Here is a 24,742-nt window from a genome sequence, read left to right as displayed (position 1 = left end):
AAAATGGGAAGCAGTAATATTCTTCTGAGCAGTTTTCTCTTAAAGCTGTTTCCATCATGATGGTGATGGGACTCAATTACATTTTTTTTATTTCAGTCACTCCTGATAAATAATTTGAATAAATAAAAATATACACAATAAAAAATAATGCTGGGTTGAGCATTGTGGCAGAGTGGATTAAGCCACTGTTGGAGGTGCCCATATCCCATTGGAGTGCCTAGAATGAAGCCTTGCCTCCACTGCCTGTCCAGCTTCACACTGATGCACCTGGGAGGCAGCTGGTGATGGCTGCCACTCCCGAGGGCGGTCCGGAGCGAGTTCCTGGCCCTTGGGTTCTGGAGAATACGCTAATGCATGGGAGACCTCTGTCTCTCCTTCTCTGTGTCCTTCTGCCATTCACATAAATAGACCTTAGAAACAGTTCAGTCTGTGGCACAGCTGGTTAGCTCCTGGGACACTGGAGTCCCATATTGGAGTGCCGGTTTGCGTCCCTACTGCTCCCCTTACTTGGACTCCTGCCACCCACGTGGGAGACCAGGATAGAGTTCCTGGCTCCTGGCCTCAGCCTGGCCAAGCCCTAGTAGTTGTGGCCGTTTGGGGAGGGACCAGCTGATGGGAGATATTCTCTTTCTCCCTCCCTCCCTCTCTCTCTCTCTTTCTCTCCCCCTCCCCCCTCCCTCCCTCCTTCCCTCCTTTTCAGATAAACAAATTTTTAGGGAAAAAAAGGTAACTCTAATTTTTCATGAACCTTTTGAAGCCTTCTCATATAAATTATTGGTGTTCTATATGATGTCTACAAAGGACAGAAACCTATTTAAAGGAAACTATGCATTTCCAAAAACAGGGAATCAAAATTGTATGTTTTCCCACTTTTCTAACTTTTTTTTTCCAATTGTTTTCTAGCTAAAGATTCCAGGCTTCAAGATCAAAGGCAGAACTCTCCTGCAGGGAATAAAGAAAATATTAAGCCCAATGAAGCATCACCTAGCTTCTCAAAAGCTGAAAATAAAGGTTAGAGTCTTTGGAGATAGCTGTGGAAATAGGAAAGGACTGTTTTCTCATTTTACGCACAATGCAGAATATTTTTCTTAACACTGTTCCTTAGTATTATGTGTATATAAATGTACCACTAAAAATGCCAAAAATCAAAATGCATATTTTACATCATTTTAATAATATTTTCTAGATTGTAATATTCTATACTAGAAGAATCTTAAGTTAGAGATTAGAAATCTGTGTCTAAATCTGTTCTTAATTTTGCAGGTTTGTCACCAATCATTTCTGAGCATAGAAAACAGATTGATGATTTAAAGAAATTTAAGAATGATTTTAGGGTAAGTGTCATATTGACTTATGAATTAGAATTTTAGAGGATAGCAATGACTAAGGATTTTCAGTTTGTCAATGTATTATATATATAATCAGAAACATTGGACTGTGTATAGAAATCTAAATAGTCATAAAATTGTCCTTGCTTATCCTTTCAGTGGGACACTAAAATCATGAGATTTGTAAGAATACAAGTTGTCAGTCGAAGGAGCCTAGTTCTGACATTTCAGCCACCGTAACACAGGTTATTTGATGTTTATTCTCTGTTCAGTGAAGCTAGATTTCAGTAGAGCGGAGCCTACTTTTGATGACCTGTTGTAGCAAGTGGGAAATGTACTGGGTCCTGGTGAGCTGTTGGAGCTGTACACTTCGTACACACGTGTGAAATGTAGCAGTCTTTGTATAATGTCTCTTCTGAACATATCCTAATCTCTCCTTGTTTTGCATAATATTAACGATAATATGCTATAGATATTAAAGTAGATTTTGAAACTAATTCAAGAAATTGTCCTGAAACTTATAGCTTCCTAGAGGGGGGAACCTGATTATCAGCCTTTAAAGAAAATGACTGCATGAAAAGGAGAGTGAATCAAGGAAAGAAGTAGACTTCTCAGCTGAACTGGCTTTCTGAAATTTTTCTAATGTTTATTAATTTTGATAATAGTTTTATTTTTACTTACAGGCAACATCAAAATATTACTTGCCAGTTCATATTTTAGCACATGTATCAGTAGTTAATGCCAATATCATCAACAGTTGTTGATTTTAATAGTGAATGAGTGTTCACGTACAACTGTCCAGCTAAATCAGTTCAGCACAGCTCAAGGCTTCCTGTGAAATCACCTCGCTCCTCTTCCTCTAGATGGAAGAGTTTCTTTCCTGTGCAGTTGTTTATACTTGAAGTGAATATGAATTGATTTCCTAAGCACCAGATAATACTATTTTGCATAGTCTTAAAGTTTGGTATAAATGATGTCATTGCTGTAGGTATTCTTGCCCATTTGGGTTTTTTTCCCCCAGATCATTTATTTTACAATTAATCAGTTCCCTCTTATAGTACTTTATTTTTTTTTTAAAGATTCATTCATTCATTTATTTTTATTTTATTTTTATTTTTGACAGAGTGGACAGTGAGAGAGACAGAGAGAAAGGTCCTCCTTTTGCCGTTGGTTCACCCTCCAATGGCTGCCATGGCTGGCGTGCTGCGGCCGGCGCACCGCGCTGATCTGAAGCCAGGAGCCAGGTGCTTCTCCTGGTCTCCCATGGGGTGCAGGGCCCAAGCACTTGGGCCATCCTCCACTGCCTTCCCGGGCCACAGCAGAGAGCTGGCCTGGAAGAGGGGCAACCAGGACAGAATCCGGCGCCCCGACCGGGACTAGAACCTGGTGTGCTGGCGCCGCAAGGCGGAGGATTAGCCTGTTGAGCCGCGGCACCGGCCTTCATTCATTCATTTAAAGAGTTACACAGAGAGAGAAGTAGAGGCAGAGAGAGAGGTCCTGCATCCATGGTTCATTCCCTAACTGGCCACCAAGTTCTTGGGCCATCTTCTACTGCTTTCCCAGGCCATAGCAGAGAGCTGGACTAGAAGTGGAGCAGCCAGGACTCAAACCAGCTCCCACAGGGGATGCCGGCACTGCAGGCAGCAGCCCCACCCACTACGCCATAGTGCCAGCCCCTCTTACAGTACTCTTGTGTTGAATTTATTATGTTATAAAGAAAAACATATTTTTACTTTGCAACAGATGAGCTTGTGTATGTTTGTAGCAGCTTTACTGAGCGATAATTTACATTTCATACAATTCATTTAAAGTGTGCAATAGAGTGGCGTTGGTGTATTCACAGCATTGTACGACTGTCAGCACACTTGAGTGAACGTATTCATCCCTCCCAAAGAAACCCTGTGCTCTTTAGGACTCACTCAACATCGGCTCCAAACTCTTCCTCTCCCCAGCCCTTAGCAACCTCCGGTCTACATTCTGTTTCTCTGGATTTATTTGTTCTGAATACTTTATACAAATGGAATCTTTTTGAGCTGGCATTGTAGTCTAGAGGGTAAAACATCCCTTGTGGTCACTGGTTCAGTCCCAGCTTTTCCACTTGCTATCTGGCTCCTTGCCAATAGGCCTGGGAAAGCCGCAGAGGATGGCCCGAGTCCTTGGGCCTAGGAAAAGCTTCTGGCTCCTGGCTTCAGATCGGCCCAGCTCCAGCCATTACAGCCATTTGGGGAGTGAACCAGCAGATGGAAGATACCTGTCTCTCTTTCTCTCTCTCTTCCTCTGCGTCTATTCATTCCATTTTTTCTTGGATGAATAATACATTATATGAATTAATACCACATTTTGCTTTTTATCAGTTGGTAGCTGTTTGGATGGTTCCACTTTTTGACCTTTTCACCTTTTTTATGAATAGTGCTGCTGTGAACACTAGTGTACACTTTTTTTTTTTTGGAAGTTTTCATTTCCGTTTTGTGTATGCCTACGAATGGCTTTTCCTGACTATATGTTAACTTTCTGTAGAACCTTATGGGAGCTGGCCTGCTGTTGGCCAAGGCCGCTGTACTATCTAACGTTCACATCTTTGCCAGTGCTTGCTGCTGTCTGTCTGTGGTGGTTATAGCATTGCTTGTGATATATATCTTATGGTTTTATTATGAATGTTGCCGTAGTAAGTGCTTTTTTTTTTTTGCAGTTCTCTTGTGACTGATGGAGTCAAATATCAATTTCAGTGCTGCTGGCCATTTTTGTGTCTATTCAGATCCTTAGCCTGTTTTAAAAACCGAATTGTTGGGCCAGCATTGTGGCATATCAGATTAAGTCTCTGCCTGCAATGCCTGCATCTCAATTGGGTGCCCATTTGTGTTCTGGCTGCTCCACTTCTGATCCAGCTCTCTGCTAGTGTGCCTGGGAAAGCAGCAGATGACCCAAGTCCTTAAGCCCTGCACCCACATGGGAGACCTGGAAGAAGTTCCTGGCTTCTGACTTTGGACTGGCTCAGAGCTGGCTGTTGCAGCCATCTGGGAGTGAAGCAGCAGATAGAAAATCTCTATGTAATGCCACCTTTCAAATAAAATTAATAAGTTTTTTTAAAAAAGGATTTACTTTATTTGAGAGACAGAGGCGCAGAGAGAGAGAGAGAGAGAGAGAGAGTCTTCCGTCCACTGATTCACTCCTCAGATGGCTGCAACAGCTGGAGCTGGGCTGATCGGAAGCCAGGAGCCAGGAACTTTATTCTGGGGCTCCCACGCAGGTGCAGGTACAGGACTTGGGCCATCTTCCGCTTTCCCAGGCCACAGCAGAAAGCTGGATCAGAAGTGGCTCAGCCAGGACTCAAACTGCGCCCATATGGGATGCCAGCATTTCAGGTGGTAGCTTTACTTGCTATGCCGCAGTACCAGCCCCAATTAATAAGTCTTTAAAAAAAAAGAAAGAAAAAACATACTAAGTCAAAGAAGTGAAGCAGAATAGGCCACAGATTGGGGCGGGCATTTGGTAACAGGTGAAGACACTGCTTGGACACCTGCGTCCCGTCCTGGAGTGCTCTGGGTTTTAGTCTCCCCCCTTCGCTTTGCAGCGGCTTTGTGCTGACACATCCTGGGGGGAAGCACCTGATGGTGAGCTACTCGGGTCCCTGCTGCCCCACATGGGGACCCAAATGGAGCTCTGGACTCCTGACTTTTAAAAAATAAAAGTTTGAAGTGGGCTTAATAATTGTTCTCCAGGAAAATGTTATTAGCTAGCGTTTCTTTCGTATTTCCTATGTACTAGACACTATGCAAATTGCTTCTGTGGTAGTTAAGTCCTTTATTGTCCTAACATCCCTTTGAAGCAAGAACAGTTATTATCAGCAGTATGTATTTTAGGAGACGAGGTAAAGAGGAATTAAACAATTTGCCCATAGTCATGTGGCTTGTAAATTATAAGCCTGGCCATCTGGCGCTTAGGCTTCCAGCAGTGCTTTGAACAGTGAGTAATACATACAGCACCGTTCAATGAATGAGACATCAGAGCTGCCCATATGACACACACGTGGTCCTGAACTACATTTGTTCACAGAAATCTCTAGTCTTCCATTGAGACAGAGAAAAGGGGAAAGCCTGTGAGGTTGTGGTGGTTGGGTTTTTTTTTCTTTTTTGGGGTTTGGGTTTGGGTTTTTTTTCCCCTGTCCCTGTCCCTTTGAGAGCTATCTGCAGACTCTGATGTAGCTATGTAAGTAGTACTGATAGCTTTACTTGTGTAAAAATCGCTAGTAATTGGATCTGTAATGGATTGATAGTGTGGGTTTGAATCTTGATCCCCACGTGTGTAACGTTGGTCACCTCTTCTCCGCCAAAATGGGATCAGCGTAGAAGCTGCTTCATAGGGTTTCTGTGCCTCTAACATGGTGCCTAGCACACAGTGTGCACATGCTACATGTTCTTTTTTAATTTTACTTATTTGGAAAGCAGAGAGACAGATGTTAACTGAATTGATCAGAGTCCGGTTGAAAACAGCATTAAATTTTATTCAGCTGGTTAAAATGAGGATTTCAACCAGAAATGAGTTGGTTGCCTGAGTTGGCTGTTCTGCAAGGCTGAGTTTGGTTACAGGCTTCATATTTTTCTTACACAATGAGTACGTGCATTGAATCAGGTTTAAACAATACAGACTTTGTGTGGTTATAAATCACGCTGAAAATCAGAGAATATAAATGGCAGAGCACCTGGTAATAGCCCACAAACTGCTTGTTGAGTAAGGAGCCACCTTCCCTTCCCACACTGGACGCTGTCTGTATACAGAAAGACAGCAAGCAGTGGACGCTGTCTGTGTACAGAAAGACAGCCAGCAGTGGACGCTGTCTGTGTACAGAAAGACAGCCAGCAGTGGACGCTGTGTACAGAAGCACAGCCAGCAGAGGCTCCAGCGGTCACGGAGCTCACTCCTGAAGGTGCAGGGCCGTTTCCTTGCTCGTGGCTGATGTGGGTGTGGTGGAGGAGAGATACTGCAGGGTCCTGGTACATGGGAAGCAGTGCAGTGCATCTCCACTTCCAGGACAGCTCCTGGCTGACTTAGGCCTCCGCAGGCTTCAGTGAAGTCCACAGGGAGATTTCCTGTACACTGGATCACTTCCCAAATCCCCATGACAGCCAGGGCCATTCTGGGCCTAAATCAGGGGAAGCTTAATCTTTATCTCCCATGTGGGTGGCAGGGAACCAGTGCTTGAGGCATTACCTGCTGCCTCCCAGGGTGTGCATCTACAGTGAGGTATAGTCAAGAGTAGAACTGGGACTTAAATGCAGGCATTCTGATTGGGGATATAGGTACCCCAAGCAGTGTCTTCAACCACCGTGCTAAATGCCCACTTCTTGGGATAACTGTGTATGTGTGTGTATTTCTTTTTATTATTTGTTTTATTTATTTGTAAGGCAGAGTGACAGAGAAAGAGCTCTTTCATCCATTGGTTCTCTCCCCCAAATGACTTTAATGGCTAGAGTTTGGGCTTGGACTAGGACGAAGCCAGGAGCCAGGAACTCCATCCAAGTATCCCACATGGGTAGTGGCGGCCCAAGCACTTGGGCCACCCACTGCTGCTTTCCCAGGTGCATTAATGAGCTGGATTAGAAATGGGGCAGCTGGAACTTGAACCAGCATTCCAATAGGGGATGCTGATATTGCAAGCAGTGCTTAACCCACTCCACCACATAACCAGCCACCATGATAATTCTTATCACTAAAATATAAATGACCCCACAGTGTCCGACCTGTGAGTGTTTTGTCAAGTAGAACCACTGTAAGGTAAGAAATCTGGAAGTGGCACAGTGTGCAACCCACAGTAAGTACTCTAGGTATAATTGCCATTATGAGAATAGCAGTAACAAAGGGCATCCTGGGCAGCAGCTCAAGTACTTGGGTTCCTGCTACCCATCTGGGTGACCTACATTGGGTCATAGACACTTGGTTGACCTGGCTTACCCCTGGCTGTTGTGGGAATCCGGGGGGTAAACTAGCAGATGGAAGATTTCTTGCTGTGTCTTTGCCTTTCAAATAAAATGAAACCAGCAAGAAAAGCCTTATTTTCATGTTTACTCAAAGACCTTTGTGATAAATAGCCTTGAAGTCTACTGTAGTAAATCATTGGTCTGTTGTGTGTGTAGCCTCTTTCATGGTTGCAGGCTTGCTCAGCAGGTTCCTTTCTTGTGATTTCAGTTGCCACTGGGCTCAGATAATGCCCTTGCCAACTTTTGCCCTCAGCAGCTAGACAGCTGTGGGGCTCCCTAAGTGATGCAGGGGAGTTTGGATTCCTCTGAGTTGCAGATGCCAGGGGTGAACCCATTGATCCTGAGGAGGGATCTTGTCTCTCAGTGACTTGAGGCCTCCTCTCCTCCTGGCAGGGGTTCCTCTCTAGTTCATTCTCTCCTCCCTCCAGAGTCTGCTGTCATTTCTACTTGTGATGCTACCATTTTTCTTGTTGTTGCCTTAAGCTGTTTCTGTTTTCTTTCTTTTGTGAAGGATTTTATCTGAGGTCATGTCCAGCCAGTGGTAGCATTCCATTTCTTCTTTTCTGTGAACTTAAAACCCTGTCACTTGATTCACTAACTCTTGATGCTCCTTGCACTGAAGTTTCCTTCTCTTCACGGGTTTGGCAGATGGGACTGTCCAGTAGGTCTCCCCTGGAATCCATCTGCTGCCCACCTTCCCACCCACAAGGCCTGGAACTTAGTCCTGCCCACTTAATAGTCTCTCTACATCCTCATTTTCCTCCTCTAAGTTCTTTTCCACAAAGGTGCTATGCTTATCTTTCTATGCCATGCATCTGCTCAGTACTGGATCCTGCTTAAAATTCTCAGTGACTTCTTACTGCCTGGAAAATTAAAAGCCAGAATCCATAACATAGCTTTCAAGTTGCCTTATCAATTGTTCTTGATAAGTCTGTCATTTCCAACCAGTAGTGCTTTTCTGTTTTGGCATGGCGCCATTTTTTGCCCATTGCTTTGAAGTTTTAAGCATGTGTGTCTTTTACTTAGACGATGTTCCTTTTCCCAAACACTTCTCCTAAACACCTTCCATACTTTGTGGTACATGACACCTGGAATGAAAAGCCTTTCCTTTCTGTAGTTCGCCTTCTTGGTGGGATCCTGTAGCACTTCTGCATTTTGTAGTTGAGCATTTGATGTCATTCAGATGGCAAGCCTAGTAGGATAGGAGTGGTTTCACACTTTCCGTACCTAACAGGCACAGTTCCTCACACAGTTCCTGACCTTTTGAACTGTTGATGCTGCGATGCAGGAGTGCTTTGATGACTACAGATGTGTCGTGTGCACACTCCGATTGTTGCCTTATATAATGTTTATATTGTTGTCATATAAACAGTACTCTCAAAGTTATCAAGAAGCCTTCTTCAGAACATTTCATGCCTAATACTTTACTTGCACATGTAAAAAAATGATTTAAGTGTTATTTAAAATATTTAGTGTAATTATTTTTCCTTTAGTTACAGCCAAGTTCTACTTCTGAGTCTATGGATCAGTTACTAAACAAAAATAGAGAAGGAGAAAAATCCAGAGATCTGATCAAAGACAAAATGGAGCCAAGTGCTAAGGATTCTTTCATTGAAAACAGCAGCAGCAACTGCACCAGTGGCAGCAGCAAGCCGAATAGCCCCAGTGTTTCCCCCTCAGTGCTGAGTACTGCAGAGCACAAGAGGGCACCTGAACTCACGTCCCAGGGAGTGCAGACTTCCAGTCCGGCGTGTAAGCAAGAGAAAGAGGATAAAGAGGAGAAGACAGATGCAGCTGAGTGAGTAAATGTAAAAGTACCTCCTGGCACTCATTCAGGTTTTTTTATTTTTCACTTTTTTGACAGGCAGAGTGGACAGTGAGAGAGAGAGACAGAGAGAACGGTCTTCCTTTGCCATTGGTTCACCCTCCAATGGCCGCCGCAGCCGGCGCACCGCACTGATCCAATGGCAGGAGCCAGGTGCTTCTCCTGGTCTCCCATGGGGTGCAGGGCCCAAGCACTTGGGCCATCCTCCACTGCACTCCCGGGCCACAGCAGAGAGCTGGCCTGGAAGAGGGGCAACCAGGACAGAATCCGGCGCCCCGACCGGGACTAGAACCCGGTGTGCCGGCACTGCAAGGCGGAGGATTAGCCTAGTGAGCTGCGGCGCTGGCCTCAATTTTTTTACAAAGCATTCTAGTCCTCTCAATTCAAGGATCTGGGCTTTAAGATTCCTTTATAAGTAGCCCTTAATTTACAGATAACTGGTCAAAATATATTTACCCTAAGCTAGTTATGTCATTGCACCTTGTAGTACTCCCCCCTCACACACAAAGATTTGTGATCATCTAATGAGAATTGTTTAATATATGTTTAGCAGTTTTTTCAAAAAAATGGTTAGATATTGGAAGTTTTAAAGAAATATCAATTCCAGTAGTTTTCAATGGCCTTTATTGTCTTCTGGTTTAGGCAAGTTAGGAAATCAACATTGAATCCCAATGCAAAGGAGTTCAACCCTCGTTCCTTTTCTCAGGTAAGCTCACTCCTTTTTTTTTTTTTTTTTTTTTTTTTTTTTAGGTAATCTAGTCTATGAAAAAAAAGATTATAATTGGTAGTGTTGTTCCTCCCATACCTCCCTCTGAAATCATCTGTAGTGCACTACAACAACTTTTTTTAAGGATTTATTTATTTTCTCTGAAAAGCGTACTTGCAGAGAGAGAGGAGGAGAGAGAAATCTTCCCGCTCTTTCATTGTCCAAATGGCTGCAGGGCCACAGATGGGCTAGGCTGAAGCCAGCAGCCAGGAACTCAACCTGGGTTTCCCAAGTGAGTGGTAAGAGCCAAGCACATGGGTCATCTTCCACTGCTTTCCCAGGTGCAGTAGCAGGGAGCTGGATGGGAAGTAGAGCAGTCAGAACTAGAACCAGTGCTCATTTGGGATGCCAGCATCGCAGGTGGCGTGGCTTAATCCTCTGTGCCACAAAACCAGTCCCAAGATCATTGTTTTGTCATCAGTTAGATGCAATCTTGGATAAATCTTTGAGTTAGAATTTGAAAATGGTTGATAAGCTAGACTGTCAGGTTTGTAGATGGACTCCTGTTCTTATTCTATTAGGAAGAAGAGAGTTAGTTTTTATTTTTGAAAACATTTTCTCCAGTTCCATAAGAATAACTGCTACTAGTTTTTACTAGTTTTTTTTTTTTTTTTTTTTTTTGTCTTTTTTTTTTTTGACAGGCAGAGTGGACAGTGAGAGAGAGAAACAGAGAGAAAGGTCTTCCTTTGCCGTTGGTTCACCCTCCAATGGCCGCCACGGCCAGCACACTGCGGCCGGCGCACTGCGCTGATCTGATGACAGGAGCCAGGTACTTATCCTGGTCTCCCATGGGGTGCAGGGCCCAAGCACTTGGGCCATCCTCCACTGCACTCCCTGGCCACAGCAGAGAGCTGGCTTGGAAGAGGGGCAACCGGGACAGAATCCGGTGACCCGACCGGGACTAGAACCCGGTGTGCCGGCGCTGCCGGGGCACCGGCCACTGCTACTAGTTTTAATATTAGTTTTTTTTCTTTTTTTTTTTTTTTAAGATTTTTAATGTATTTGAAAGTCAGAGTTACACACAGAAGGAGAGGCAGAGAGAGGTCTTCCATCCACTGGTTCACTCCCCAATTGGCCTCAGCAGCCAGAGCTGTGCCAGTCTAAAGCTAGGATCCAGGAGCTTCTTCTGGGTCTCTCATGCAGGTGCAGGGGCCCAAGGACTTGGGTCATCTTCTACTGCTTTCCCCGGCCACAGCAGAGAGCTGGCTCAGAAGCAGAGCAGCTGGGACTCAAACTGGCACCCATGTGGGATGCCGGCACTGCAGGCAGTGGCTTTACTTGCTACGCCATAGTGCTGGCCCCCAATATTAGTTTTTGTTATTTATTTATTTGACAGGTAGAGTTATAGATAAAGAGAGACAGAAAGGTCTTCCTTCTGTTGGTTCATGCCCCAAATAGCCGCTGCGGCCAGCACTGCGCTGATCCGAAGCCAGGAGCCAGGTGCTTCTTCCTGGTCTCCCATGCAGGTGCAGGGCCCAAGAACTTAGGCCATCCTCCACTGCACTCCCGGGCCACAGCAGAGAGCTGGCCTGGAAGAGGAGCAACTGGGACTAGAACCCGGCGCCCAAATAGGGTGCCAGTGCTGCAGGCGGAGGATTAACCAAGTGAGCCACGGCGCCGGCCCTTCAATATTAATTTTTAATTAGCACAGTTCAACTTTCTAACAGAGCATTTGCATTTTTCCTTTATTTAAAACAGGAAATTTATTTTGTGGGTTTTTTTTTAATCCAACGAAAGGGACTAATTAAAAGAGTGAAAAATCAAGTGGTTTGGGAAAATGAGTCTCCTGTCTTTAAATTGTTGTAGTAGTTCAATTTTTACCTTGAGATGGTTGAATTTTGCTTTTGTTTTTGTAGCCAAAGCCTTCTACCACCCCAACTTCTCCTCGGCCTCAAGCCCAGCCGAGCCCATCCATGCTGGGCCATCAGCAGCCAACCCCAGTTTACACTCAGCCTGTTTGTTTTGCACCAAATATGATGTATCCAGTCCCTGTGAGCCCAGGCGTGCAAGTAAGTCCTGGAATTTGATGTCCATTTAGCTTCCCTAGGTGCTTGAAGTTTTTACCAGGCCTTCTTTAGACTTGATGGCTCAAGGCAGTGATGGTAAACAAATATTTGAAAGAGGGAGGCATGCAGGATTTGGTGTATTGTTAGTATGAAGACCTAAATCTGAGAATTTCTTTTAATGAGAGCAGTGATTCACAGTTATTGTAGTTTGGGGTTTATGCTTTTAGCTTTGGGTATGATTTTATTTTTTAATGACTCAGAAAATCAGGAAACCTCAGATCTAGTTCTCTAGCAGTATGGAACTTAACATGAATAGAAACACATTCTTATTATCATGAACCTAATGTTAATTTATCTTTTTAATTCCTTCAAGCCTTTATACCCAATACCCATGACGCCCATGCCAGTGAATCAAGCCAAGACATATAGAGCAGGTAAAGGTGAGAACAATCCTGCCTGTGTCTGCTTGTGGTCTGCATGCTGCATGGATTAAACAACACGGTGTATAGTGAATAAATATTTAATAGTTCAACTTTTGACTTTCTCTAATTCTTATTTTTATTTGAGGGAGAAAGAGAAGAAGGGCAGGAGGCAGACTGAGAGAAATCACCCATCTTCTGGTTTACTCCTCAGATGCCCGCACTGGCTGCAGCTGGGCTAGGCCACAGCTGAGAACTGGGCACTCAATCCAGACTTCCCACGCGGATGGCAGGAATCTAAGTATCAGAACTCACCTGCTGCCTCTCTAGGTGCATATTAGCAGGGAGCTGGAATTGGGTCTGGAGCAAAGACTCAGAACCAGGCCCACCAATATAGGTGCATGGATCCCCAACAGCAGGCTTTTTTTTTTTTCCTCTTAAAGATTAATTAATTTATTTGCAAAGCAGAGTTACAGAGAGACAGAGGCAGAGAGAGATGCCTTCCAACCCCTGGTTCACTCCCCAGATGGCTGCAGTGGTCAGAGCTGCACTGATCCGAAGCCAGGAGCTTCTTCCGGGTCTCCCAAATGGGTGTAAGGGCCCAAGGACTTGGGCCATCTTCTGCTGCTTTCCCAGGCTATAGCAGAGAGCTGGATTGGATGTGGAACAGCCGGGACTTGCATCAGCACGCACATGGGATGCTGGCACTGCAGGCAGCAGTTTTACCCACTATGCCACAGCACCGGCCCCAACAGTCTCAACTACTGCCCAAAATGCCTACTCAAGCTTTGACATTTAAGGCTATGCATTGATTTTGGATTATCAATACTAGGGTATTGGATGAAATTCTATTTATTTATTTATTTATTTATTTTTGACAGGCAGAGTGGACAGTGACAGAGAGAGAGAGAAAGGTCTTCCTTTTTCCGTTGGTTCACCCTCCTCCAGTGGCTGCTGCGGCCAGCACACCAAGCTGATCCGAAGCCAGGATCCAGGTGCTTCTCCTGGTCTCCCACGTGGGAGCAGGGCCCAAGCACTTGGGCCATCCTCCACTGCCTTCCCGGGCCACAGCAGAGAGCTGGACTGGCAGAGAAACAACCGGGACAGAATCCGGCATCCCGATCGGGAATAGAACCCAGTGTGCCAGCGCTGCAGGTGGAGGATTAGCCTATTGAGCCGTGGCACTGGCTGGATGAATTTTTATGTATAAAATCGGAAGAGGCAGGATTATTTATTTAAAAGGCAGAGTTACAGAGAGGCAAAGAGAGAGAGTTCTTCCATCCATTGGTTCACTCGCCAAGTGGCTACAGTGGCCAAAGCTAGGCCAATCCAAAGCCAGGAACCAGAAGCTTCCTCCAGATCTTCCGTGTGGATGCAGAGGCCCATGGACTTGGGCCATTTTCTGCTGCTTTCCCAGGCCATAACAGAGAGCAGCCAGGATTCGAACTGGTGCCCATATCAGGTGCCGGCCATCTTACCTGCTATGCCACAGTGCCAGCCCCCAGAATTTTATTTAAAGTATAAGGTAACGTTCTTCTGAAACCAATGTGGAAGTTCTATTAGATGAGTATTTTCCTCATCTTTTTAAAATGGGAAGTTGGGGGCCAGTGCTGTGGCATAGTGGGGTAGGCCTCTACCTGCAGCACTGGCATCCCATATGGGCATCGGTTCGAGTCCCATCTGCTCCTCTTCTGACCCAGCTCTGTGCTATGGCGTGGGAAAGCAGTAGAAGATGGCCCAAGTCCTTGGGCCCCTGCACCCATGTGGGTGACCTGAAGAAGCTCCTGGCTCATGGCTTTGAATTGACCCAGCTCTGGCCATTGCGGCCATTTGGGGAGTGAACCAGTGGATAGAAGACCTTTCTCTCATGTGGTTAAAATCATGTTCATCTTAAAAGAAATCTTTCAATGTTGGAAATGCTTTAAAGGATCCCTTTTTTTGCTATGTGGTTAATTTTGAGCTTTTAGTTGCTATGATTCTGCTTGATAAACAATAGAAGTTAGAACGATTTTTATAGAAAATATATTGTTAAATGCCTAGTAATTACACTGCTGGTAGAAAATTTTCACTGTAACAAGAGTTCCTGGTGTTTGAAGGAATCCTGATTTTTTGAATCTTAACTCTTAAATATTTTTTTTTACAAGTATGATAGGCTGGGGGTGTTTTTGTTCAAGTCCCACTTCTGATCCAGCACCCTGTTAACGCATCTTGGAAAGCAGCTTAGTATGGCCCTACATCCACGTGGGAGATCCAGAGGAAGCTCTTGGCTCCTGGCTTTGAATCGGCCCAGCTCTGTCCTTTGCAGGCATTTGGGTAGTGAACAAGTGGATGGAAGATTGATCTATCTCTCTCTCTGCCTTTCAAATAAATAAAGTCTTTGGAAAAAAAAAAAACACACACACACACACACAGTCTGAGGTCTGCTGAGCCAGTTTCACAGAGGCTCTCCTGATAGGACAGAACAGACGACTGTGAAGAATTCCAGCTGTGAGCACATGCTGTGTGGGAGATGGGAGTGATTTGGTATTTACTTTATCCGCCATTCAGATTGTATGGTTATCAAGATTTTGCCATATTTACTTCATATGTACTTGTTTCTTTGCTGAAGTATTTAAAATAAATCCCAGACAACATGCCTTTTAATTCCTACATATTTGGCTGGTAGGTATCTACTTAAAAATATAGATGTTTTTTAGGTATCCAGAGTGTTTGCATCTTATTTTATTTTATTATTTGAAAGAGTTACAGAGAGAGGTAGAGACAGAGAGAGGTCTTCCATCCGCTGGTTCACTCCCCATATAGCCGCAATGGCCAGAGCTGCATTGATCCGAAGCCAGGAGCCAGGAGCTTCTTCTGGGTCTCTCACGTGGGTGCAGGGACCCAAGGATTTGGGCCATCTTCCACTGCTATATCCCAGGCCATGGCAGAGAGCTGGATCAGAAGCAGAGCAACTGGGACTCAAACTGGCACCCATGTGGGATGCCAGCACTGAGCAGCTTTACTCGCTATGCCATAGTGCTGGCCCCCAGTATTAGTTTTTTGTTGTTTATTTATTTGACAGGTAGAGTTATAGACAGAGAGAGCCGGGATTAGAACCGGCACCCATATGGGATGCAAGCACTTCAGGCCAGGGCTTAACTGGTTGCACCACAGCGCCAGCCCCTATATCTTATTTTCTCATCTTCTTGCAAGGCAGAGTGACAGGTATCTTCCGTCCAGTGGTTCACTCCCCAAATACGCTAGATTGGCCTACTCTGGGTGTTTCATGTCACTGATGTCATACTGCATGTAACGTTTTGTGACTGACATCTTTGATTTAGCATGATTTCAGGACTTGTCTGTTGTAGCAGTGTATATGTCATTCTTTTTTGTGGCTAAACAATATTCATTTGTGAATATACTGCATTTACCTGTTGAGTTGATCAGCGTTTGGATGGTTTCTGACTTGTAGCTGTGACTGCTACTGCTATGAACATGGACAAGTTCTCATTTGGAGTTTAGTTTTCATTTCTCTGAGAGTGGAATTCTTTTGTTGGAATTTGCCAGCATTTCAAAACAGCTGTACCATTTTATGTCCTTGTCAGCACTTGATACTTTCTCTTGGGGTCTGTGCATCCTAGTGGGTATAAAGTGGTGTCTCATTGTGGTTTTTTTGTTGTTGTTGTTGTTGTTTGGTTTTTTTGTTTTTTGGTTTTTTTTTTTTGTTTTTTGTTTTTGTTTTTTTTTTTTTTGACGGGCAGAGTGGACAGTGAGAGAGACAGAGAGAAAGGTCTTTCTTTGCCGTTGGTTCAACCTCCAATGGCTGCCAAGGCCGGCGCACCACGCTGATCCGATGGCAGGAGCCAGGTCCTTCTCCTGGTCTCCCATGGGGTGCAGGGCCCACGTACTTGGGCCATCCTCCACTGCACTCCCTGGCCACAGCAGAGAGCTGGCCTGGAAGAGGGGCAACCGGGACAGAATCTGGTGCCCCCACCGGGACTAGAACCTGGTGTGCCAGCGGCCGCAAGGCGGAGGATTAGCCTGTTGAGCCGCGGCGCCGGCTTTCACTGTGGTTTTGATTTACATTTCCCTAATTAATTAATGATGTTGAGCCTCTTTTCATGTGTTTAATGCACATGAGTATGAATATCCTCTTTCTAGAAATGTTGATTTACATACTTGACCTTGGTTTTTTTTTTTTTTTTTTTTTTAAGATTTATTTATTTGAAAGTGTTACGGGAGCGGGGGGTGTCTTCAATCTGCTGGTTCATTCCCCAAATGGCCACAACCATCTGAAGCCAGAAGCCAGGAGCTTCTTCCAGATCTCCCATGTGAGTGCAGGGGCCCAAGTACTTGGGCCATCTTTCACTGCTTTCCCAGGCACATTAGTGGGAAGCTGGATTGGAAGTGGAGCAGCCAGGACTCGAACCAGCACCATATGGAATGCCGGTGCTGCAGACCAGGGGCTTTAACCTGCTGCACCACAGCACCAGTCCTTTGATCTCATTTTTAATTTATCTTCTAATTACTGTGAGTTGTAAGTGTTCTTCATATAATCTACTCATAGATCTTTTATCTGATTTGATTTACAAATATCTTCTCCTTTTGTATAGATTGTCTTTTTACTTGATGATATCCATTGCAGTTCAGAAGTTTTTGATTTTCATAAAATTCAGTTTATTGTTTTCTTCTGTTGCTTGCGCTTTTGATGTCATATCTAAGAAACCGTTGCCTAACTCAGGGCCTCAAGAATTTACTCTTCAAATGTCTTCTAAGCGCTTTATAGGTTACCTCTTAGCAGTGAGGTCTGGGATCCGTTTGAGTACATTTTAGTGTGTGGGGCAGCGTGATATCCACATTGTTTTGCATGTGATATCCATTGCCCTAGCCCCATTTATCAAAAAAAGCTCTTCTTCCCTCATGAACTTGTCTAGGCAATCTTTGTTGACATTTATTGTTATGTTTTCTTTTGTGAATCATGGAAGAAAAATATCAATATTACTCTGTTTCTTGTTTCCTTTTGGACATCTGTGTCCTAGAAATGACTGACTATACAAAGATTTTTTCTCATTTCTTTTTTAAATTTTCTTGTTACTTTTGAGTATGGATAGGTACCAGGCATTTGTCTTTCATTATGTGTATTTCTAACTCTTCCCTTTCCAGTTTCTGCTCACTCAGGACTGCAGGGATCACCTCCTAAGGACTTTGATTTTTTAGAAGTCTTAAAGTTTGGAGTTTCTTCCTTTTTTTTCCCTCCATGAGTTTCACCTTTGGATTTTTTGTTTTAAAGATTTACCCTGCTCTCATGTAGTAAAGAATTCATTTGTCTTTTTCTTGTAGACTCAAGAACTTAGGTAATTTCCTTGTAGAAAATTTAAATCTCTGGTCTTTTAGAATTTATCTTTGCATACAGCATAGACTATAAATACAATTTATCTTCTAAATGGCTGTGTAGAATTTTAAAATCTGTTTTATTCTGTAATTTATATATATATACTCCTTTTTGTGTTTACATTTTGATGAGTTTCCACAGCTGGATGCACTCATGGAACTACCTCATCAGTCATGGTTGTACCTTGTGCCCCTTCACTACACTAGCTCTAGGCAACCACAGATCTGTTTCCTCTTACTGTAGATTAGGTTTGTTCTTTTTAAGATTTATTTATTACTTGAAAGGCAGAGTTAGTGAGAGAAGGGTCTTCCATTTGCTGGTTCACTCCCCAAATGGCCACAACAGCTGGAGCTTGACCTAGCGGAAACCAGGAGCTTTTTGGACTCCCATGTGGGTGCAGGGGCCCAAGCACTTGGGCCATCTTTTGCTGCTTTCCCAGACACATTAGCAGGGAACTGGATAGGAGGTGGAGCAGCCAGGACTGGAACTGGCACCCATACGGGATGCCGGCACTGAAGGCAGTGTCTTTACCCACTGTGCCACAGGGCTGGCCCCTCTAGTTTTTTGTTTTGTTTTGTTTTGTTTTGTTTTTTAAAGATTTATTTATTTGAAAAACAGAGTTACAGAGAGGCAGAGAGAAAGAGAAATCTTCCATCCACTGGTTCATTCCCCAGATGGCCACAACAGCCAGAGCTGGGCTTATCGGAAGTCAGGAGCCAGGAGCCTCTTCCGGGTCCCCCATGTGGGTGCAGGGGCTCAAGGACGTGGGCCATCTTCTTCTGCTTTCCCAGGCAACAGCAAAGAGCTGGATCAGAAGTGATGCAGCCAGGTCTCAAACTGGTGTCTGTATGGAATGCTGGCAGTACAAGAGGCAGCTTTACCCGCTACACTACAGCGCCAGCCCCTCTAGGTATTTTTTTTTAATGAATGGAATCATAACAGTATATAGTCTTGTGTATGTGGCTTAAGAAGTGTAGTGAGTTGAGGTGATTTCATGTTGTCAGATGACTGCTTATTCTTTTGTTCCATTGTATTCTATGCAGTGTACTCATTATGATTTGATAAACATTTGGATTATTGCCAGAATTTAGCTATTATGAATAAAACTGCCATAAGCATTTGTGCACAAATGTTGTTATGTTCATTTTTCGTAGTTAAACCAAGAATTGGAATTGCTGATTCATGGTATATGCATGTTTCAGTTCATAAAATGTTGGCAAGTTATTTTTCAGAGTGTATTGTTTTACATCCCAGCTGACGAGCCAGGAAACTTTGAGGTGCTCCACAGCTTTGCTGACACTTGGTATTGTTTGTCTTTAAAATCTGTGGTTTTGCGGCTGGCGCTGTGGCGTAGCGGGTTAAGCTTCCACCTGCAGTGTTAGCATCCTGTGTGGGCGCAGCTCGAGTCCTAGCTGTTCCGCTTCCATACCAGCTCTCTGCTATTGCCTGGGACAGCAGGCAGGATGTGGAGGATGGCCCAAGTCCTTGGACCCCTGCACTCACGTGAGACTCAGAAGAAGCTCCTGATTCGTGACTTCGAGTCAGCTCAGCTCTGGCTGTTGTGGCCAATTGGGGAGTGAACCAGCAGATGAAAAACCTACCTCTCTCTCTCTGCCTCTGCCTTTCAAATACATAAGTAAATCTTGAAAACAGAACTCATGGTTTTAATGTGTGTTTCCCTGATAATGGTTGATCATAGTATTCTTGTGTCTGTGTACTTTGGCTATTTGAGAGAATCTTTGTTTAATAAATTACTTGTTCCCGTTCTTGTGAAGAGTGTGAAGTAAAGGTTGGGTTTCTTTTTTCCCATGTATATTATATATATATTCGCACACACCTGCATATGTGTGTATACACACGTCTGCGTATGTATACACACCTGCACATATATACACAGAAATCTGCATATATACACACACTAGACACATGTGCAAATACACACTACACACACATCTGCTTATATATGTACATAGACCCATCTGCATTTATACATATGCTTATGTGTATAGTTTTTACAGCACCACTGTTTTTCCTATTGAATTATGTTAGCATTTTGTAGAAGTCAGTTGACTGTATAATCTGTTTGTGAACTGTCTTGTTTCATTTGACCTGAGTTTCTACCTCAAACCAAACTTGATTTGTTACTTTATAATAGATCTGAAAGTGAGTTCATGTAAGTCCCCCAGCTTCGTCCTTTGACAGATTGTTTTGACTATTCTAGATTGTTTGCATTAAATAGAATCAGCTTGGGATCTGTGTGTTGAATCTGTAGATCAGGGTTTGTGGTTTTATTTTTTTTGGTGGGAGAGGGATATCTTAATTTGGAATCACCATTTTATTTCATGATGTATCTCTCCGTTTACTATATAAATGGATCTAAGGTGTTTTGTTTGTTTGTTTTAAGATTTATTTATTTATTTGAAAGAGTTATGCAGAGAGAGAGAGAGAGAGGTCTTCCATCCGCTGGTTCACTCCCCTATTGGCCGCAATGGCTGAGCTGCACTGATCTGAAGCCAGGAACCAGGAACTTCTTCTGGTCTCCCACGCGGGTGCAGGGGCCCAATGTGTTGGTCCATGTTCTGCTTTCCTAGGCCATAGCAGAGAGCTGGATCAGATGTGGAGCAGCAGGGTCTCAAACCGGCGCCCATATGGGATGTCTGCACTGTAGGCAGTGGCCACTACATGACAGTACTGGCCCTTGGATCTAAGTTTGAGTTTACTTGTGTTTTGTAATTTTTATTCTGTCAATTTGTACATATTTTCTTAAGTATATTTTTAATCTTATTTTTATACTACTGTGAATGTTTTTAAAAATTTCAGTGTTTACTAGTACATTGAGCTATACTTGATTGAAAAAAAGTATTGTTTATTTGAAAGTTTCAGAGAGAGAGGGATCATCCATCCACTGGTTCATTCCCCAAATTACTGCCATGGCCAGGGCTGTACCAGGCCGAAGCCAGGAGCCTGGAGCTCCATACAGGTCTCCCCCATGGGCGACAGGTGCAAGTACTGAGGCCATCTTCTGCTTTCCCAGAACTGGGACCTGGGTTAGAGTGGAACAGCTGGGACTCGAACCCAAGCTCCTATGGGATGCTGCATTGCAGACAGTAGCCATGTTGCAACACCAGCTCCCACCCTGGATTTTTAAATATATGCTTTCTTAACTGTGTTGCCAAACCCGGTTGTTTTTTCTATTAGCTGTTTTTAAGATTTAGAATTCTGCGTGTTATGCAGTCACAGTTCAGTCACTGTGTTCTTTTCTTGCCTTAGTTGTGCTGACTGGGACTTCTGGTGAATTCCTAAACAGAAGCAGTGAGATCTCCCGTGCTCTGTTCTTAGAGGGAGGCCTGTCTTCGCTGTTAAAGCATAGTGATAGTGGTGTCTTCAGTTCTTGGTCTGCACAGGGTTTCTGGTTTTTTGTTTGTTTTTAAGTCAGTGGTTGTTGCATTAGATCAGGAACTCTTTTGGTATCTTCCAGGGTGATTATGTTTTTTCTGCATTGTTCTCTTATCTTGAAGGATTATATTGACTGATGTTTTAATATTGAACCAGCCTTAAATCCCCATGTTTCCATTTAGTCATGGTACATTATCCTTTTTATATATGCCACAATTTAATAATGTTTTATTAAAGGGGCTTCTGTCTGTGTTCATGAGGGATCTTCTTTGCTTCTAATGTCTTAATACGATTCTGGCATCAAGTTAACACTGGCCATTTCATCTACCTCACTGAATTTAGTGGCATAAAGTAGTTCATAATTTCCCTTCATCTTTTCAGTGTCTGTGGGATCGGCAGTGATGTTCTGTTACTCCATTTCTAGTATTAGTAATCTATCTTCTTTCCCGTTTTCTTGATCTTTTTTGGTAGAGTCTTCACGGTCAGCCTCTGGTTTCAGTGATGATATTTTTCTTTTTAAAAATTTGTATTTACTTTATTTGACAGAGAGATGGAGAAGGAAAGTCTCCCATTGATTGATTCCCCAGATGTCCGAAATAGGACGGAGCCAGACCAAAGCCAGGAACCTCAAACTCAAGCCATTCTCCTGTGTGGGTGGCAGGGACCCAAGTTCGTTCTCTCTCTCTCTCTCTCTCTCTCTCTCTCTCTCTCTCTCTCTTTTTTTTGGTTTATTGTATTTATTTGAAAAGTTCAGTGAGAGAGGGAGACCAAAGAGATGTCTTCCCTCTGCTGGTTCACTTCCCAAATGACTGTAATAGCCAGGACTGGGCCAGGCTGAAGCCAAGAGCCTCGAACTCCATCCGGGTTTCTCACATGGGTAGCAAGGGCCTGAGCACTTGGGCTGTCTTCTGCTTTCCCAAGCACATTAGCAGGAGCTGGATGGAAACAGAGTTGCTGGGACTCCAACTGCACTGTAATATGGGATGCAGGCATTCAGGTGACGATTAAACTCACGGCACCACAGTGCCGTCCCCAGGGCCTGAGGTTCTTAGGCCATCGTCTGTGTATTAGGAAGCTGAATTAGAAGTAGAATATCCCAGACCCAGACTGGGCACTCTGTGGGATGAGGATGTTCTAAATGGCAGCTTATGTCATCTGTTTTTGTGACAGAAGTTACCTAGATTCACTAGATCCATGCCTTATCTATCCAGTATAATTTCCCACAAGCTCTGTCCCAGACGTTTTTGTAGCCACTGATGAGCATTGTGTAGTCCTATATCCATTATTTCATTGAGGTTTCTAAAATGGTGACATTCTCTTTGTTTCATTCCTTTTTTTTTTAAGATTTATTTTATTTATTTGAAAGGGTTACACAGAGAGAGTTGATAAGCAGAAAGAGAGAGACTTTCATCCGATGGTTCACTCCCCAATTGGCCACAGTGGCTGGAGCTGTGCTGATCTGAAGCCAGGAGCCAAGAGCTTCTTCCAGGTCTCCCACATGGGTGCAGGGGCTCAAGAACTTGGGCCATCTTCTGCTGCTTTCCCAGGCCACAGTAGAGAGCTAGATCGGAAGTGCAGCAGCCGGGTCTTGAACCAGCGCCCATATGGGATGCCGGCGCTTCAGGCCATGGTGTTGACCCGCTGCACCACAGCGCTGGCCCCTCATCCCTTCTTTCGTTATTAGCTGGGATATTTCTGTAAAGGAAAGGTTTACCTCATTGGACTGGTTGGTTACCTTGAAGCATAGCTTGCCCAGGAAAAGGAACTAAAGTACTCACCATTTCTCTTTTTAAGGCAGTTTTCAAAATAATGAATTGGTTTCCTATTATTTTCCAGAGATATTCTCGTGTTTGTTTTGTTTATGTACTTTGATATCAATGTCAAGGATTTTATCGTTCAGTTTGCCAGTAGGCATTTTAATCAAGAGTCTCAGAAAATCTGTAAGTTAACTTACAGGATATTTGGTATCTATTTATTCTTGAGTCTTTCTGTGCAGTTAATAAATTATGTCTTCAGTATCATTTTAAAATTTCTCCTTGGAGTGGACATTGGGTACTGCAGTTAAATCACCGCTTGGCATCCCTGCATCCTATATAAGAGTGTGTGGTTCAGGTCCCAGCTACTCTGGTTCCCATCCAGTTTCCTGCTAATGCACACCTTGAGAGGCAGCAGATGAGGGCTCAAATGCCACTGCCCACATGGGAAGCCTAGACGGAGTTCCAGCCTCCTGGTTTTAGCCTGTCCTAGCCCCGGCTGTTGTGAGCATTGGAGGAGTGAACCAGCAGATAGAAGAGGTCTCCCCTCCCTCCCCCTTCCTCTCCATGTATATCTGTCTCTGTCTCCTTTTCTTTTTCTCCAACCTCCTTGCCCAAATTCAAGTAAAGTGAAAGTAAACAAAGAGATTTTTGGACAAAGTTTTTCCTTAAGGGTTTGTGAATTTCTTCAGTTTGTGTTCTAAGTGTGTGTGTGTGTGTGTGTGTGTGTGTTTAAGATTTATTTATTTATTTATTTGAAAGTCAGAGTTACACAGAGAGAGGAGAGGCAGGGAGAGAGAGAGAGGTCTTCCATCCAGTGGTTCACTCCCTAGATGGCTGCAACAGCAGGAGCTGTGCCGATCCGAAACCAGGAGCCAGGAGCTTCCTCTGGGTCTCCAACACGGGTGCAGGGGCCCAAAGACTTGGGCGTCTTCCACTGCTTTCCCAGGCCACAGCAGAGAGCTGGATCGGAAGAGGAGCAGCCAGGACTAGAACCGGCACCCATATGGGATCCCGGCACTTCAGGCCAGGGCTTTAACCCACTGCATCATAGCACCGGCCCCTCTAAGTGTGTTTTTTAATGTTTTACATGTAACAGGCAAAGTCAAGGGCTTGTTTCCAAAATGCAACCATGAATTGTTTGAAGTGTATCTCTCCTACAACATAGTAGGGCTTTTGCACAAACCATCTCTCTATCCTCTTGCTACATACTGTAATCTGCTTTGTAGTCTGTGAAAGAGGTTGAGTTGTGTTTGAAAATATGCCATAGTTGGGGGTTGGCGTTGTGGCACAGTGAGTTAAACCGCCTCCTGCAGTGCTGGTATCCCATATGGGCGCTGGGTCAACTCCTGGCTGCTCTACTTCAGATTCAGCTCTCTGCCAATGAACCTGGTCAGGCAGTGGAAGGTGGCTCAAGTACTTGAGCTCCTGAACCCCCATGGAAGACCCAGATGGAGCTCCAGGCTCCTGGCTTCAGCCTGGCCTGCCCCAGCTATTGCAACCATTTAGGGAGTGAACCAGCCAATGGAAGACCTGCCTCCCTCCCTCCCTCTCTCTCATTTCCAAATAAATAAGTAAATCTTTAAAAAAAAAAAAAAAGATATGCTAAAAATGGGTTGGGCATTTGGCCTAGTGGTTAAGACACCTACATCTCACATTAGAATACCAAGGTTCAAGTCCAGATCTGCTCCCAGTTCCAGCTCTCTGCTAATGCTCTCCCTGGGTGGCTCAGATACCTGTGTCCCTGCCACCCATGTGGGAGATCTGGCTTAGGTTTGCAGCTCCTCCATTCAGCCTAGGGGCTGAGTGAACCAGCAAATGAGTTTCTCTCCTTCTCCCTCTCCCTCCCCATGACTTACTTATAGATAAGAATTTTAAAAGTATAAACAGCTGTTAATTAGA

At 44.1% G+C, this 24,742-nt stretch overlaps 1 protein-coding gene across 20 annotated transcripts in view; it reads left to right on the top strand.

Moving 5' to 3' along the window:
- Nucleotides 1-24,742, top strand: part of ATXN2 (ataxin 2) — a 121,587-nt gene that overhangs the window by 80,948 nt on the left and 15,897 nt on the right. For 13 of the 20 annotated variants that reach the window (XM_051826807.2, XM_051826810.2, XM_070066211.1 and 10 more), the window contains 6 exons: nucleotides 904-1,011; nucleotides 1,264-1,334; nucleotides 8,797-9,101; nucleotides 9,771-9,834; nucleotides 11,751-11,903; nucleotides 12,274-12,340. In XM_051826807.2, coding sequence (XP_051682767.2) covers nucleotides 904-1,011; nucleotides 1,264-1,334; nucleotides 8,797-9,101; nucleotides 9,771-9,834; nucleotides 11,751-11,903; nucleotides 12,274-12,340 — 768 coding nt within the window. The remainder of the gene's footprint in view (nucleotides 1-903; nucleotides 1,012-1,263; nucleotides 1,335-8,796; nucleotides 9,102-9,770; nucleotides 9,835-11,750; nucleotides 11,904-12,273; nucleotides 12,341-24,742) is intronic. The other 7 variants (XM_070066210.1, XM_051826806.2, XM_070066208.1 and 4 more) reach the window with 1 other exon arrangement.

The sequence above is a fragment of the Oryctolagus cuniculus genome, chromosome 21, assembly GCF_964237555.1.
Source record: "Oryctolagus cuniculus chromosome 21, mOryCun1.1, whole genome shotgun sequence".
In the NCBI taxonomy this organism is placed as follows: domain Eukaryota; kingdom Metazoa; phylum Chordata; class Mammalia; order Lagomorpha; family Leporidae; genus Oryctolagus; species Oryctolagus cuniculus.
Note: the sequence above shows the minus strand (reverse complement) of the source record. Positions and strands in the feature narration are given on the sequence as shown.